We start from the raw sequence: 17,980 nt of genomic DNA on the forward strand, positions 1-17,980 counted from the left end.
TATATATGTGTTATATATATATATAAACACACATATATAGACAGATGTTTATTCCTGGTGTGTCAAGGTAACATCAAAATATCTATCTATATGATTTATTTTATATAAAATAAGACGGGCATGGTCTCCGGTGTTGGGGGTTTGAATCCTGCTCGGAGTTTACATGTTCTCCCTGTGCGTCGGGGTTTCCTCCAGGCACTCAGATTTGCTCCCCCATTCCAAAGACATGCGTTGTAGAATGATTGGCATCACTATATTGTCTGTAGTGTGTGTGTTTGCGATTGTGCACTGCGATGGGTTGGCACCACGTCCAGAGTGTCCCCCGCCGTGTGCCCGAGTGCCCTGAGTTAAGCTCGAGGCTCCCATGTGACCCTGTGTAGGATAAGCGGTACAGAAAAATGACGGATAGATGGATATAAAATAAAATACAACTGCGACTTTAAGGTTAATAAGAAGCCAGCCACTTAGACAAAAGAAGAAATATTTATTTCATGATAGACTTCAGTTCGGAAATAACTGACCATTCAAAAAAAAGTACACAATTAGTTTATTTATTCTTTTTTTTGTTGTTGTTTTTTTTCTGGATCACTGACAGGAGTTGTAATATCTATGAGCACATGCAATGGCTTTCTGTCCACTACACAAACAGCAACGAAGCTCCTTGGCTAAACCACAGAACGTCTCAGGCCAGTGAACGTTTCTCACCAGATAAGCACACACCGTCCATCTCTTCCATCAGCGTTTTTTTGTGAAACAGTGCCAGTGTTGGTTGATGGAACACAGCAACGTGATGTTCTTCAGTAGATTACATGACGGGCTGATATCAGTGCAGCTTCGGAAGGAGGAGTTCAGAAGTATGATTAAGTACTGACAGGCTCGATCATCAGCGTGTCGGAAAATCACAAGAGTACTCTTTCTCTATCAGAGGACCGTTTGATGTCGGGTCCAAGAAACAAGGATTTTCAGAAAGGCAGTCCATTTGTATAACCGTCCTTGTTTATCTCGTGACATGAGAACATTTTTGTCTTGCAGCCTGTTTCATGGTCTCTGATGGATAAAGTGCACTTGATGGCTGAGGTTCAGGTAAAGCAGCGGGCTCTTAGTCCACAGAATCCTGTTACGAACCCACAGAATAAAAACACACCACTGCAGCACCATTGGTCAACCAATCAGTAAGGCAAGATAAATAGACTTAACAACAGAAAATCGGGAAATTATTACAAGTGTGATTAGAATCATAACATTGAACCAAAATGCCTTATAAAATCTTTCGCATTGTTCCTGGAATTGGATCAAAAAAAAATAAAAAATGAAGGAAACTGCAGATTCCAAGAGACCACCGTATTTCTTCACATCAACACACCAAGTGTTTAGGTTGGACTCTCAGTTCTGTATGCAGGCAGATACCATATATGCAGTCCTCAATACCGTATTCTCTCGCATCACCGAGATGATCATCTTCCTGAGGATATTTCCAGTGGACCCTCCGTTTTGTTACAGATTACTCATCAGAAAGGTTTCCCAGGCTGGACTGATGTCCAGAGTTGATGGATCAGGGAGAACCTGTACGTGTGGTCTGAGAGCTGCGACCGCACTCTGTTAAAGGCACCGTGTTACTAAACAGGGCAGAGGTGTGTTTTCATTTGCGTGTATCTGTAAAAATTTCCCCACAGCACGTTTCCACCGCTCCTGTCAGCCCACAAGGCATTCGAATGACTACTAAGGCAAGTTCTCGCTGTAAAGAAATGCAAAGTGCATCTTCTCCAGGTTACGTTCATAATAAACTTTCTACACAAGTCGTCTTCTTCTTCTTTTTTTTTTTTTTTTTTTTTTTTTTTAAATCATAGATACTTCTCTGGAATAAATTATCTATACACCCCCCTCCCACCGCAGCTCATGCTGTTTGGCCATAGAAATCTTTATAGATCTTTTTTTTTTTTTTTTTTTTTTTACACAAATTCAGGATCAGCAGAAGCTCTGCCCTGCCCAATATGAAGTTCTGCTCTGCTCTGTTCCTCCAACAGAAACAATTTCCAGTTTTCTTCACACAGATCACACATGTTCAGAAGAAGAAGAAAAAGAAAAAGAAAAGTAGATTTGAAATGAAGAAACAGGAGTACAAATATTCACTGTCAAATCAGTTTCCAGCTAAAAAACAAAACAAAAACAAACATGTATTCCACACGGGGTTTCTGTGGAAACCGAAGAAATCCCCTCCCAGACGGAAGTGGACAAGAGACGATCTGATTGGAGAGAGCAGATGACGTCAGAGCTTCACTGCACGCCTTCCTCATCGACGTATGTTGAAGGGAACCAGCCAATCTACGACCGGGAACACAACAACGACCACTTAACGCCACAGCACAAAGAGCTTTCACGTTTAGCATCAAAGAAGGAATATTTTGTCAAATAAATCAAACTTACACCGAGATTTATGTCTTTAAAATACTTGCCTCCTCAATCTCATACTGAAATATACTGCACAATGGGGTACATGAGCAGCGAGAGTCCATATTTACAGCTTTAGAACTATATCATCATCCATATAACTTCCAGCTTTGTACTTCAATTCTACCTTCAACTTTCCCACTGCTTCACATTCAGCTACACATTGACATTTGCATCATTGTTACGTAACGAATACAACGCTCCGGGGTGTGTTGTTATTATCGGGAAATAACAACGACGTTGTGGTGTGATGCGGAGTTCCTGTTACCTTACAGCATGTCATGAAGTGTTTAATGCCTCATATACCACAGCAAAATGCCAAAAATGACACGTTTTATGTCTTAAAGAATGTATTAATCCCACTTTTATCCATTTATAGTTATATTTAATGTTGTGTAACACATGATCTGCAACACAATTTAAATAAACAGTTCTTCTCTCAAAGCTTCTGTTCCTTTTTCCGCCATACATGTCCCTGTAATTCGTTACCATAGAAACGGGAACCTATTCGAACGACTGTATTCATATAAAGCTTACAGCAGGAACTACAGTCAAATTAATCAACACCTTCCGAGCCATCAGAACTGAGAAATCACTTAAGCATTGTTGTGGTTTGAGGCATATACGCTATACGGCCAAAAGTTTGTGGACACCGGACCATCACCGCCAATGTGCTCTTATTCAACATCCCACTCCAGTCATTTCAGTCCCTCTTTGCTGTTATAATAACCTCTTACTCTTCTGGGAATGCTTTGCACTAGATTTTGAAGCGTGGCTCTGAGGATTTACTAATTCAGCCACAAGAGCATTAGTGTAAAAAAAAAAAAAATAAATTGTGTAAATTAGTGCCAAACTATTCCTTTAGTAAAAGTCCTCAGACATGTCGATTCACTATTTTAGCTCGGTCTCTGTCCTAGCTCTCGTCTTACCCTGCCGTTAGCCTCTCCCTTCCACCAGCCCTGGTCTCCTCCGATCTTGCTGTAGATTTTCACGGTGTCGCCTTCTCTCAAAGACAGCTCTCTCATGTCTCGAGCGGCAAAGTTATATCTGGCCACCGCTGTGCTCACCACCTTCGGTGTGAAAACTGTTCAACACAACACATTATTAAGCGGATGAAATAAAACGACACGGCACAGACGGCACGGGACGCGGGAGTGGTTTAGGACCCAGGTGTACGATGCGTTGGATGAGTTGCGAGCGGAGATAAAGCAGGGACACATGAGGCTCCGTAACTGAAATGGAGTTTGCGGTGTTGTCATGCATCACTGGAGAGCACGGTGGTAAAAGAATAAGCAGGGAGCAGGTGGAGGAAGAGGAACGAGGACGGAAAAGAAAAAGGGGAAATTGCTGAATGGATGGTTTCTATTGTGATAATGAGAAAGAGCGCGCGAGAGAGCGAGAGAGCGAGAGAGAGAGAGAGAGAGAGAGAGAGAAAGAGTACCTGACCAGAAGGGAGTAGAGCTCTGAGATGAGAAGTTGAGGCCTTGAGGACTGAGGAAGGAGAAGTTGTAGGAAGCACAGGAGGCTGCTAGGATATGAGCGAGAAGAGAGAAAATAGGAGAGGAAACAACGTGAGAAGAAATACAGCAGCAAACAGACGCTCGGACTAACAAAAGAAAGTCGCATACATCCTTCCCCATGCATGTGTGTACCGTATATCTGAGGAGTCACAGTGAAATCAGTTATCGAGCAGCAAAAGATATAACGGGGTTAGTCCTGCTAAAACTACAGGACACAAACTGCTGATGGTTTCTTTACAGCAGTTCTCCTGCTTCTCTCTTGCACATTTTATAGCCGTGTGTTTCCACAGAGGCCAGTTAGACACGGCTGGACAGTAAACAAAGGCGGTGTTGTGGGCTTCTGGCCAGAGGGTGGTGAATATCTTTTATAATAATAGACCCTGCTGCATGTGTTGAACAGAGCCTATTCAGGCCGCAGGGCCAAAAAAAATCTTCGGGGCGGCTCCCGGGCACACAAGCCACGGGGTGATTGACAGGTGCAATGGGAAGAGGCGTGGTATGCGGCATGTGGGGGGCGGGGCCAGCAGCTGTTTCTTCAGACGGAGTATGTAAGGGTGAGAGAGAAAGTAGTGAGAGAGAGCAGGGTGATGCCAAGGATAAATAGCCGAGAGAGTGTGAGAGAGAGAGAGAAAGAGAGAGAGAGAGAGAGAGAGAGAGAGAGAGATACACAGACAAGTAGAGAAAGACAAAGAGAGAATGAGACAGAGATGCACAGACATACAGAGACAGAGAGTGATAAAGAGGGAGAGAGCAATACAGAGAGAGAAAGAGAGATTCACATAGAGAGAAAGAAAGAGACACAGAGAGAGATACACTGAAACAGAAAGAGAGAGAGACACAGACATAGAGAAAGATACACTGAGACACAAAGAGATTCACCGAGACCAAGAGACAGGTGTGGTACCTGGAGAGCGGGTGCTGGCTCTGGAGTTGGAGCGCTCTCTGGACTTGTACGGGTATCGTAACGTTGTGTCCAGCAGCTTAAAGCTCTCTTTCAGTGAGTGACACTGATAATACTCCACCAGCTCCTGCAGACACAGTTAAACATGGCTTCAACTCTTCCTGCTACGCAGCCTGGATATAAACTGGATTAGCTGCTTAAATCTTTACCAGCAGGCTCTCAAACTTCTTTGCTTCTGTGATGTGAATCCAGTTGTCTTTCTCGATCACTTTAATGTGCTTCACTTCATCATTGAACCTGGCCAAGAGAGCAGAATCGCTGTTTAATAGTGAGCAACACCAGAGTCATGCTCACTTACATCGTGCTTACATTAAAGGAGAAAACCGTCCTGTAAAACATGCATATCAATATTCAGAATTAATATACGATCTTCGAAAGATTTATTTCGTTTAAACGTCTTTCACTGCTCTATTTCCACTTTGCTTAACAGTTTCCTTCATTACTCACAATTCCGCTCAACTACCCAGTAACTGCTGAAACTGGCCCCTTGCTCCACCACTACCAAAACAGAGCGATGCAGCGGCGCTTTATTCAATTACTCTATTCATCTCTTTATCTGTACACTCTGCTTAAACAGATCGATAACCGTCGATAGCGTCTCACTCGTCAGCGTTGTATAGCTGCACTGAATTCTGGAGCTTTGAGTCCGACATTTGCTCCAACGTCTCCACCGCTTCTGCAGTACACTTCTCATTGGCATGGAATATGGTGAGTGAGTGAGAAAAGCAGCTCTTTGGTTTTTAGGAGCGAACAGCAAAACCTGACCATTACCTTGCGTGAGAACGTTGAATTTTTTTCTTGAATTAAATGGCACTGTAACTGCGCTAGGGACATCCCACTGTGACATCAGCGCGGCACTAGTGATGCACGGTATACCGGTACTACGGTAGTATCGCGATACTAAAGCTTCAAATTACCGCCGATGCGACTGTATTTTTTAAACAGTGGTATCGTTCAAGTTCAAGTGGTTTTATTGTCATTGTGAAACGAAACAACGTTGCTCTAGGACCACGGTGCTACATTAAACAACACGCTGACCACATGAGACGGCACAGAACTAAATAAGATCTACACATTTTCGCATAAAGTGTACATGCAGACGGGTGCTAAAAACACAGGACAGTACAATACTACTAAAACAGGACAATGGGCACAGTAAGTGACAGTGTAGCCCCGAACAGTGCACAGTTCTAGTGTCTGATATAACAGCTAGTGCAGAAGATAGGTGCCAAGGAGTAACAATATAATTTAAAAATGATATAAATATAAACATAACATGCTATGACTGAGTATTCTTATAGTAGCTTATACCAAATATGGACATAGCAGTTATTGTGGTAGCATCCAGGTAAAGTGTATAATAGTGACAATGAATGAAATACTATATTTTTTAATACAGTAGCAGCAAAAATGCAACAGAGTCAATGCCAGAATGTGCAAATATTTCGATGGGAGTGGGGTGGTGTTCAGTTCAGAGTGTGTGTGTGTTTGCGTGCATGTGTTTGCGTGCATGTCCAGTCTCTGAATATTAAGGAGTCTCATGGCTTGGGGGATAGAAGCTGTCAGACAGTCTGGCCGTTAGGGCCCGAATGCTTCGGTACCTTTTTCCAGACGGCAGGAGGCTGAAGAGTGTGTGTGAGGGGTGTGTGGGGTCATCCACAATGCTGGTTTCTTTGCGGATGCAGCATGTGGTGTCAATACGTCAATCGTCAATGCGGTAGTACCGTAATTAATGTTGTATGTGCGGCAGGTAATACTATTTTCGCTAAAACGACACACCCCGCTGCTTTTACACAATACACAAAGGTTAGCGACACTTCATTTAAAATTCTTTACCTTAATCTTTAATGACTTCCTGTTTGCTAGTAAGCGAGCTAACGTTCCCAATTTGATGACTTTTTTTGGAGTTCATTTCCAAATTCAGTTATTTATTCCTAATGTTGTGTTCATTCTTAGTTCTTTGCACGATTTCATTGCTCTATGGAACAACAGATTAAATACATGGCACATTGAATTAGTTGCTTGCCTTGATGTTGCCTTGCTTGTATGATTGTTCTTGAGATTTCCAACAGCCAGTTATTCATTCTCATTAAAAACGTAGTCAGAGGACAATTCGGTTCGTCTGTTTTCAGTTATATCGATGTATTTCTGTAAATTTGCTTCATTTTTCCAGATTTGAATTATGAATTAACCCAATATTGTGTGGTATCATGATACTATTTGGTATCGCGATACTTCAGCTGGTATAGTATTGCAAGATATGTTTATGGTATCGTGACAACCCTACATGGCTGTTAACTGTTAACCTTTGACGGTGGAGATTTCCTTTAATAACCCTGACTATGAGCTCACTGGCCATTGTTAAACCGCAGTCATGTGTCTGTCACTCACTTTATGCTGATGGCAAAGCGTTCGGCCTCCGCGGTTCGCTCTCTGATCAGGTATGTTCCGCTGCTGTGAGACTTCAGGAGGTTATCAGCCTGCTGCCTCTCCATGTTCCCCGCAAACCTGTATCACACACACACTCATTCATCATCGCAGGTCTTATACAGGGGTCAGTGCATTGAGAAATGCCATGATGTGCATTGCATACGGCTCAACGCAATCAATCATCTGCATCGATTCAAGCCGTAAGTGCAATGCAGTTGTTTTTGATGAATTTTAGTTAGGTCAAGTGTTCACGGAGTGCTTTGATTACACATTTTGCTCTGCTTTGAGTAAACTACCGAACACCGAAAAATCAATACTGCTGAAATTGGAAAACAAAAAGGAAGAAAAGGGACGTACCAAGGATAAACATTGTAATCCATCTCTCTTGAGGACTGACGACTGGGAAGAGACTGAGACGGCTGGGGAGAGAGAGAGAGAGAGAGAGAGAGAGAGAGAGAGAGAGAGAGAGAGAGAGAGTGAGTATAGAAGCATACTGTAGCAATATTATTCACAGTGACATGTTTAACTTCCTATTTTCACAAAGTATCACACATATTTGGGTATATGTGTATATATATATATATATATATATATATATATATATATATATATATATATATATATATATATATATATATATATATATATATATATATATATATATATATATATATATATATATATACACACACACACACACACACACACACACACACACACACACACACACACACACACACACACTCCTGCTGGAAGATCCAACCATGGCCCATTTGAAGCTTTCTGGCAGAGGCAGTCAGGTTTTCATTTAATATCTGCTGATATTTGATAGAGCTCATGATGCCATGTATCCTAACAAAATGTCCAGGTCCTCTGGCAGAAAAACAGCCCAAAACATTAAAGAGCCCCCACCATATTTAACCGTGGGCATGAGGTACTTTTCCTTATGGCTACCTCTCTGTGTGCGCCAAAACCGCCTCTGGTATTTATTGCCAAAAAGCTCTATTTTGGTTTCATCTGACCATAGAACCCGATCCCATTTGAAGTTCCAGTAGTGTCTGGCAAACTGAAGACGCTTGAGTTTGGAAGGGTTTCGAGAAAAAAAAGCCTCTACTCTCATCCAGATACAAACAACTTGTGGTGATGTAGGTGACATCAGATTGTAGTTTTGGAGACTTTCTGACCCCAAGACGCAACTAACTTCTGCAATTCTCCAGCTGTGATCTATATTTAACAAAGAGATTTTTTTATAAGCCTATGCTGTGTTTAATATCCATGAGAGCAGAGTATTTTTGTGAATTTTTTTTAACAAAAGATCAAAAGGTTAAACAATAAAGACAATTTTTCACAGCCTTCTTTGCTCATAATAACCGAGGGTGCCAATATTAGTGGAGGGCACTGTATATAAGCACTGGTCTCATTAGTCACCCTTAGTGTGCTAAGAGAAGACTGGTTCTGGTTGTGTTTGTGGTGCAAAGCCCAGAAATGTCAGGAAACAGGAAATGGAGTGCTAGCTACACTGTACTGCTATGTTTCTGCCTGATGGAATCGCCCTGGCCTCTGAATGAACTTGCATACACTCCCTCGAACAGCTGTCTTTGATAACTCATGTTTGTAAAAAGAAACGTTTTATGAAACTATGCTCTGAATTAACTGTTAACATAATGTCCTACACTTTTATTTAATCAGAGGCTTCTGTTGTTTTGGGGGTTTTTTGGATTTTTTTTTTTACTCACACCTTGTTTAAAGTAGGGCGTTTGTGTAACTTGTCTCACATGTGTCCCATATTAAGATTTATATTCGTTGACTTAACATTAAGACATAAATTTAGGTTGCAGCCAGATTCTTCCCACCTCCCAAGTTCTTAAACAGCACATCACATCACATCCACCCTCAACTTCCGATATAGGACTTCTTAAATAGATGTGTTTCCTCAGGGAGTCTTGGGATGAGCGTTTAAAGCTGCTAGCTCACAGCGACTAACTGGTTTCGTGAACGTTCCGTAAACATAAACGGACGAAAACGTACGACAGGATGTTATTTGATTAATAAAATCATGTAATAGTTGGCAAATTGTGGTATAAAAGGAATAAAACACTGTTACAGGAAATAGTAAGAGTAGCTCACTGGAGGCGTCGACGGTCGAAAGGTCGCCACCCACGGATATTTTATAGAGAGGCGATTTAAAATTTCGGCCGAGCTAAATTTTCAACAAGTTGACTGTTAAAAAAATATGAATGTGTTTACAGCTCCAAGGATTGAATTTTGAAACCATTCCAGTAGATGCGGATTTGCTTCCTTTAACATGAATTGTGAGAGACTCACCTTTGGATCTAGACATGGCTTTACGCTGGAGCTGGGGAAGTAGCCGATCTTCAGGGTCTGAATGAGCTTCCCCTGGGAGACAGACACACACACACACACACACAAACACACACAAAAAGGCCTTTGTGACTTTTCTTTTCTGCAACTATGACTCAAGATGCAGTCAGAAACGAATCAAAGTATTAGCTCACCTCCCACCAAGAGGTGTCTGGATCTCCCTTCAAAAGCTCAATGACATCACCTGTTTGGAAGGAGAGAGGGCACTTCCCCGGGGGAGCTGGAGTACCGTGGTAGTTCCTGATTGCAACCATCTTTGGACCTAGAGTCATGCAGAGAAAGACACCGGATCCAAAACAACATCAGTTTCACTACAAGCTATGGCATAGCATGAAACTCAATTTATCGAACACTTCTTAAAATCAGTCGATAAAACGGACACAAGAACTCAACTTTCTAGAATACCAAATAAAGATATGTCAAAACGGGACGACAGCAGGATTTTAGCTGTACCAAAAAAACCAGACTACATAGCTGTGATCTTGGGCAATGTGCCGATCCCAAACTCTAAACTCTCCATCTGTTTAGCCTGAAATCAGACATGGAGTTCACTGGATGGCAGCAGAGAGCTACAGCAAAACATCCCGCCGTGATCTCTGACCAGGACGTCGTGTGCACTGAGGACTCAATAAATGTTCAATAATAATTTGTCTCTGAGCAGACAGGGCATGAGGGCACACGTTCCTACCTGACTGAGGAAGTCCAAGCTCCTGGAAGACAGAAAAGTTACTGTGCGTTATTATTTCACTCAGTGTGTACGGTTCGCTTTAACCTGGCTTTCCTTGTGTCTAATATCCAGCTGATGAAGAACAGAATGAAAAAGATGGTACACTCACCGAATCATGGGGATCTACAGAGAGAGAGAGAGAGAGAGAGAGAGAGAGAGAGAGAGAGAGAGAGAGAGAGAGAGAGAGAGAGAGCAATAGAAAGAAAGAGGGGAAAGAGAGAGGAAAAAGAAGGAAAAGAGAGACAGAGAGAGAAAGAGGGAGAGAGAAAGAGAGAGAGAGACGGAGACAGACAGACAGACAGAGAGGTAGAGAGAGAGAAAGAAGGAAAAGAGAGACAGAGAGAAAGTGAGAGAGAGAAAAAGAGAGAGAGACAGACAGATTGAGAGACAGACAGACAGAGAGAGAAAGACAGAGAAGGAAAAGAGAGAGAGAAAGAGAGGGGGAAAAAGAGAGAACGAGAGAAAGAAGGAAAAAAGAGAGACAGAGAGACAGAGACAGACAGAGAGAGAGAGAGAGAGAGAGAGAGAGACGGATAGAGAGAAAGAGAGAGAAAGAGACAGACAGAGAGAGAGGGAGAGAGAAGAGAGAGACAGACAGACAGACAGAGAGAAAGAGAGAAAGAGAGAGAGAAAGAGAGAGAGAGAGAGAGAGAGAGAGAGAGAGAGAGAGAGAGAGAGAGAGAGAGAGAGAGAGAGGTCAGTGGCGGATGGGTTGATCTTAGCTGATATTTCGCTCATTAAAGCAGAGATGAGCATGTGGAACTCACTGATTTTACAGATGGTGATGACCTCCAGGCACTCTTTATGAGCACCGGTCCCACAGCGGGAACAGTAGTAACCCTGATAGAAGATCCCCCTGCAGCAGAGTGTGTATGAGTGACAGAGACACACAGAGAGAGAGAGAGAGAGAGAGAGAGAGAGAGAGAGAAGCACAAGAAATATTAAGAACACTGCCACTTTCTGTCTCTTTCCAGTCCAGTAACTTGTTGACTGATCATTTTTCACAGCCCATCGCAGAACATCAGTGTAATGTAGCCTAAAACTCAACCTGCATATTCTCACTGCTGTCAAACACCGCTACATCTCTGAAACGGACTCAGGAAAGTTCAGTGTTCTCAGCATTTCTTAATGAAACTTAAGTTTGCGAAGCTAAATTCCACGTCAAAGTTTGCTCTTTCAAAACATAACTCTACATGTTGAATTTAGATCGGACAATTACAGAGTTTACATTTTAACGAAGATAAAACGCATTTACACGTCATCATGTGGCGTTTCTAACCGGTCCGGGTCACCATAATTACAGTTATGTCATGCCACGTGCAGAACCAGACTGGGAAGTCAGGCCAGGGGAAAAAAAAAATAAAAATAAACGTAAATAAAATAAAAGTTCCTGCCCCATCAGACAAACTGTGTTCTAGGGTGTGGGCAGCATTACCTCGAAAAACAGCTCGTGAACACGATACCAATACTAATGTATTAAATCTGATAACACATACATCATTTTGAAAATAATCTTTAGATATTGCCAAGAAAGATGAGAATATGTAAGAAGCGTTTCTTTTCCTATAACTGCATGACACTTATGTTAAAGCAGGAATGAACAATAGTTATCTCACGGTCTCAAAAAAACAACAACAGTTAGTCTTAAATGATTGAGTGTATTGGCTGTAACTGTAGAAAAGATAACGTATTAGAATGAGCGCATTAATATGGTATAACCTTGTGATTTTGACTCGCAGCTGGAACGGTCAGACCTGCCGTTCTAGAATATCAATCACCTCCGGGCCAATCAGAAGCGAGCATCCGACAGCTCTGTGGTAGAAGATCTTATAAAGACCGTCAAATCGAGGCTGATCTTGTTGCGCAAGGATCAGCGGTGTATTGATGTAGTTTTGACAGATCTCAAACCTTAGGAGATCATAAGTATTACAAATAGTATTGATGCCATTCTATTGGTTGCTTTATTTATGTAATGTGATAGAAGAGTAAAGATAAGGCACTTTATCACTTACTCGTGTTAGTCACACACACCACTGTTAGAATTACCCAGTATGCTCTGTTAGTGGACACATAGGACCACATTTAGGTCAGTGCAGAAGTGTGGGGTTTATATGGGTCAATAGTCTTGCAGCTACAGAACAGAGTTTAGTAACATGAACCAAAGCCTGTTCAAGGACAGAACTCGGTATTTAAAGTGCTGGCGACTTGGCTTAGTTAGTATGTGTGTGTGTGTGTGTGTGTGTGTGTGTGTGTGTGTGTGTGTGTGTGTGTGCATGTTTGTGGTTATTTGGTTTCCTCCATCTAAATGCTCACTTGTCCCGTGTTCAGCTTTCAGTCACTGGAATGACTCCAAAAAGACACAAATAAAGGCTTTGACCCGTTTTCCTTGGCCGAGCGACCGGCTGCCGGTTAGACCGGCATACTGTAAACGTCTAGTACGAGCAGCGTGGCGATTCGGAGATTTTTGAGTCGTGTTGTGTACTACTTCTACGGTCTTCTCACCTCAGGAGCATCTTACAGGCTCTGCAGTTGGTGTTCTTTTCAAACGTGTGCATCTGGAAGTCGTGCTGGTTGGCCGTGGCTCTCTCTGGCTTGATGTTGGACCTATGTTCGACGTCAAACGTTTTAGCATCTTTTAGAAAACGGAGAACTCCCCCACCCCCCCCACCCCCACCCCACTCAAAAAAAAAACCAAACCCGAAACCATACCCGAGCAACATTTTATTGCATACACGATACGCACATGGCCATCTCAAACTGTTCCATCCACTTTCTTTTGGTGTCTTCTGTCTTGCAGAAGAACTGGAAGCCTTGCTTGCCTTTCAGATGGATCAGGTAGAAGCCGTACGACCACTGCACGGGGCAGAAACAGCAGAGTTAAACGTATGATGGATTTGGCACTGATTTTATATTAGTCATGTTGGGGGGAGGGGGAGGTAAATAAAAACACCGGTGACAAATTTGCCCCGATTAGTTGCGAAATAAACGTAATCCCTGTCTGACAACATAACTAGACTGTGTAGCTCTCGACATAACAGAACACAGATCAAACTATCAGAGGCAAGGCAGGCAATCACAGCGGCTGATCCATACATAAATCAGAGGTTTGATTCGGCTTACCATCTTTCCACTGGCCTGGTAGGCATGCAAGGAGAAAGGAGAGAGAGAGAGAAAAGAGGGAGAGAAGAGATAGACACCCAGTTACACATGCAATCTTTCACACATGCAGATTTGTTCAATGTTAGATTCCAAGATGCCGATAAAAGGCATTTTCCGTAACCCAGTGCGTCTCTCTCGCGGCCGGCGCGCCTGAGATTACGAGCACCATGCTGTCTGTTTAAGAACAAGATTACACAAGCACAATCCACGTACAGCGCTATACCGAACTGGAACTAGAGGGAAAGAAAAAAAAAAAACTCCCCAGCACCTCGCACGTTAGACGATGCAACTTATTCTGAAACCCATTTCAGCACTCCAATGTCAGTGTAGATAGAAATCACACAACTTTTTTTTTTTTCTTTCCCCCGCCAATCATTTCTCTTAACGCGACACGGGAATAAACACGGAGCGTCTCTACCTTTTTCATGTCTCGGTTATTTGTAGGGTCGTCTGACATTTTGTAATACTGGAGCTCGATGATTTCTTTCAGCTCGTAGTTGTAGTTTTTTCTCTTGCACACAATTACCACTTTATCAAACAGGAAGATGTACCTGCGGACATCAGGGAGGGGGGAAAAGGCAAAACGCACAGGGGTTTTTCTTTTGGTAAAAGATTGCAGAAATAGCTTTAAATTTATGTTATATCGTTTCATATTTGAAGTGTTTATTGGTGGAAGTCAACAGACGGCCATTGCAAGCTAGTTTGGAAGAAATGGAAGAATTTTTATATATATATATTCTTTCATGGAAATTCTTGGGTGCAGTAATGACACCTATTCTACACACGCTGGAGTATAAACACTGGAGGACCCCTTTATCTCGAAACAAGTCTAGAGTGAGTCTTTAGGCCCATTAAAAACTACACATGCATTAAAACCTCACCTGTCCTGTTTGGTCCGGTTAACTATAGAGCACACTTTGATTTCTCCGTCTATCTTTGGCCTCCCGTATTCCTCCAGTTTCACCTGCTGCAGAAGACAAACACAGATTTCCTGCTTTATTCTTCCGAAGAGTTTCACTGATGAAGAGGTTCAGCGTGTGAATGATTAGGGGGTTTATACAGGTGTATCGGACAGTACACGCATACTTTACATCGGGTGTACAATTATATTCCGTTGTATAACTGTGAAATCTTTTATGTAAATGTCCCGACTAAAGCACACACTGCCTGATTTAAGCGTGACGCACATTCTTTGTTATAAGGCACGCGGTCATTATTTCCCTCCAATAGAATGATAAAGCGAACGCTCGCTCTGGTCTTCCTGCAGATTTTTTTTTTCCTTTTCTTTTTTCTTTGAGCCACAGGCACATATGTAAATAAAAGCGCTCGCCTCCAAACTAAACACTTCCTCCCACATGCTGGAACAGAGGATACGCTGATTTTAACATGGAAATAAAGTCCGTCCTCTCAGCACTCGTAGTCCGGAAGTTTCAATGATTTATGAGAGCAAACAATCGCGGCGGCGGCAGGTATGAAGTGAGCAGCATGATAATGTGAGCGCCGAAAGGCCGAGCCGAATGTTCCGGACAACCTGAGAGGTATATAAATGGAAATGAGCTTTTATACTGTATAGAAATAAAATTTTAATATATATATTTATACATATGATTCTCAATACAAAGAAAAGAAAAAAAAGTCATTCCTGCTCGTCTTATTTTCACATGGTGTAAAGCTTTTAGTGGATGTTTTCAGAATTCTTGAACCTGATTGATCAGATAGTGTTGATTAGCTTTCTGTAACATCTCAGACACTGCAACCTAACCCATAGGTTTATAATAACGTGCTCTTTCCATATCGTTTCTATAGTAACCGCTTACACGGAGATGCTCCACGTATGTCATCACTGATCTAGTAGAGGAAGGAGTCTCCAGTGCCAGCGAATCGTGACAGGTGACATAATGACCAATGTCTGATGGTGTTATAACATACATACTGTAATAACTTGTGTCAGGGACGTTCCACGGCGTTAAAGGTAACTCTAAACGGATGTTGTTGATTATTTTCCTCTAACAGCACACTCTCAAGTGTCTTATTCCTTTTACTTCTACACTCCCTACCTACCAAACTTTTTTTTTTTTTTTTTTACACAGAGGATTTGTAACTATAAATTAAAACTTATACATAATTCAATTCTATACTAATTCATTCATTCATTCATTCATTCATTCATTCATTATTTGTTTAATTGCAATGGCTATCACAATCAATTCAGACCTAGTCTAAACTTTTATACATTTCAACATGGTTATACGGTATATTTAGCTTTTATTGGCGCTGTACATACAAGGAAAATTTAGTAAGTAAATACATTTCTGCAAACTTCAGGAGCCTAATATTTCACATAGGTCCAAAGCTGTGACACACCGGTGATGTTTAAATGGTGGAAACCCATGGAAGTTTGCTTTAGAGCTGATGTTAAGTGTAATTTCATACTAAGAGCAATCGTATAGCGTCTTCGTACTTAGTGATTTGCTGACACATTTGAGGAAAAACGTTGATATTGTGTCTACAGTCAATATACCTTCACACGGTTAAATCAGTCCATAGAGGATTTCACAGAGGGTTTTTTTTTTTTTGGGGGGGGGGGGGGGGGGGGGGTTGTTGCAGCCAAAAACGCTCAATGTTGATGCATTTTCTTTTTTTTTTGAATTGGAGAAATTGCAATTGCACAGAACTGTCTTTCACGGTGATGTTTGTTGGTAAATGAAACCTTTCAGCTGTACTCGTGTTCGACGAGCGTGAATGGAAGGGGGTTCGGTCTGAAAGCGTGTCACATGACGTCACATGGCGTATTGTGATCTGTGGAAAATCTGCGGTACGTGTTGAAAAACTGCAAGCTCCTGCGAATATCGCGGCGTTTCCTTGATTTTGCGTTCGTTTCTGCGGACTGATTAATATAAAAGACTTCACAGCTTTACTGAGCTCACACGGCTGCCTAGCAACAACGTTCTCGTGTGTTTCTCAATCTCCATGTGAATGCACTAATAGGATCAGAAGAGTTCAATCGTTATCCCTAAACTCACAGATTCTTACCAAATTTTCTATTGAGCACTGAAATTCCCCGATTTTCTTCAGAGTCTCGTTGTCCCTTTTCACCTCATTGATATACATGGCCAGGTCCTGTAAAAAGCACACAGAAGCACAGAGAAACACTCAGACGTCACATCGGTCTGACATTTTCCCCTCCAGAGGCTCGGAATCTTAATTCGGTGTGTAATATTTCGACGCGTGTTCAGATCGCTCTCCATTACGGCGTGCAGTCAGTGTGGAACTAAACGCCCCCACGGCTCCTGCGGTGAGTGACTGACAGAGCGCTCGGATCGCTGTGAAGGATGATGTGTGTGGATGTCGGTGTCAGTTCGGCTTCTACCTGCATGGCTTCCAGGGCCTCCTTCAGCTGCTGTCTCTCCGGCCGATCCATCGAGTGGCTCACCAGCTCCTGTAGTGCAAAGAACTCGCACACGTGAGTCACCTGAGCTTCGGGACTTCTATTTACGATACTGTCACGTTCTCGTGTACTGGTGTTGTCCTAAAAAAAAACTGTCAAAACTGAAAGGGCAGCGAAAAGACAACGCATCTCTTGAATTTTCCCACAAGTCAGTTCATGGACACTGATTTAAACTGTTTTAAAGTAAAAACAGTAAAAACTTTTAACATTCATGCTTTAACATACAGTTATTGTTTCGCTCAGTCAGTCATCAACCATCATAAACACAAGCCTTACTCACAGTTTTCCAGGAAACAATATTAAAACTATTTAATATTATAAGACTTAAAAAACCCTCAAATCTGCCCAGAGAAGAAAATGCTCTAAAATACACAAACTCTATAGTTAATTGTACTACTTTAACCTTTTTTTTTTTTATATAGAATATTTTACATTTAGCCCTGATTCATATATCGGTCATGTCTATATCACACCGACCCACACTCCATAGCTTCATCACGAACGCACACGCTCACCTCACCCGTCACTGTGATGCCCTTAAGGCCAGATGTGTACTAATATTTCAGCACACGGCAGTTAGGAGGAGTGAATGAGCTGAGTGTGATTTTGTACACGGACACTGTGTACGAGCTAGGAAATGGAATGAGTTCAAATAACCACAAATAATCATGCGCACCAAAGCACCCACACCCTCTCCCCCTCCCCCATCATCCTCTCCTGCTCGATGGAGCAATCCGGTGCCGTGCCTGAATTTGTTGCTTTTTCACTATATAATGAACTATACTATTACCCATACTGCACTTGGCTTCAAACTTTTTTTCGTTTCTATTTTTTGTCTCTGGATTTAGGACAGTCCAACAGGTACTCGCCTGTTCCTGTCGCTGTGTTAAAACAGAACATTCGCC

The 17,980-nt window shown here is 42.1% G+C and overlaps 1 protein-coding gene across 8 annotated transcripts in view; it reads right to left on the reverse strand.

Annotated features, from left to right (window-relative positions):
- Nucleotides 1–464: 464 nt before the first annotated feature.
- The window catches only part of vav2 (vav 2 guanine nucleotide exchange factor), a 184,927-nt gene continuing 167,411 nt past the window's right edge, over nt 465–17,980 (reverse strand). For 2 of the 8 annotated variants that reach the window (XM_053687741.1, XM_053687737.1), the window contains 19 exons: nt 16,998–17,066; nt 16,661–16,747; nt 14,509–14,594; nt 14,046–14,178; nt 13,589–13,603; nt 13,212–13,321; nt 12,971–13,072; nt 11,236–11,324; nt 10,578–10,591; nt 10,430–10,451; nt 9,876–10,003; nt 9,685–9,756; nt 7,717–7,778; nt 7,321–7,437; nt 5,079–5,166; nt 4,873–4,996; nt 3,890–3,976; nt 3,378–3,532; nt 465–2,322 (listed from right to left, as the gene is read on the reverse strand). In XM_053687741.1, the coding sequence (XP_053543716.1) occupies nt 2,275–2,322; nt 3,378–3,532; nt 3,890–3,976; nt 4,873–4,996; nt 5,079–5,166; nt 7,321–7,437; nt 7,717–7,778; nt 9,685–9,756; nt 9,876–10,003; nt 10,430–10,451; nt 10,578–10,591; nt 11,236–11,324; nt 12,971–13,072; nt 13,212–13,321; nt 13,589–13,603; nt 14,046–14,178; nt 14,509–14,594; nt 16,661–16,747; nt 16,998–17,066 (1,608 nt within the window). In that variant the 3' untranslated portion in view covers nt 465–2,274. The remainder of the gene's footprint in view (nt 2,323–3,377; nt 3,533–3,889; nt 3,977–4,872; nt 4,997–5,078; nt 5,167–7,320; nt 7,438–7,716; nt 7,779–9,684; nt 9,757–9,875; nt 10,004–10,429; nt 10,452–10,577; nt 10,592–11,235; nt 11,325–12,970; nt 13,073–13,211; nt 13,322–13,588; nt 13,604–14,045; nt 14,179–14,508; nt 14,595–16,660; nt 16,748–16,997; nt 17,067–17,980) is intronic. The other 6 variants (XM_053687738.1, XM_053687743.1, XM_053687739.1 and 3 more) reach the window with 6 other exon arrangements.

This window comes from Ictalurus punctatus, chromosome 18, assembly GCF_001660625.3.
Source record: "Ictalurus punctatus breed USDA103 chromosome 18, Coco_2.0, whole genome shotgun sequence".
Lineage (NCBI taxonomy): Eukaryota > Metazoa > Chordata > Actinopteri > Siluriformes > Ictaluridae > Ictalurus > Ictalurus punctatus.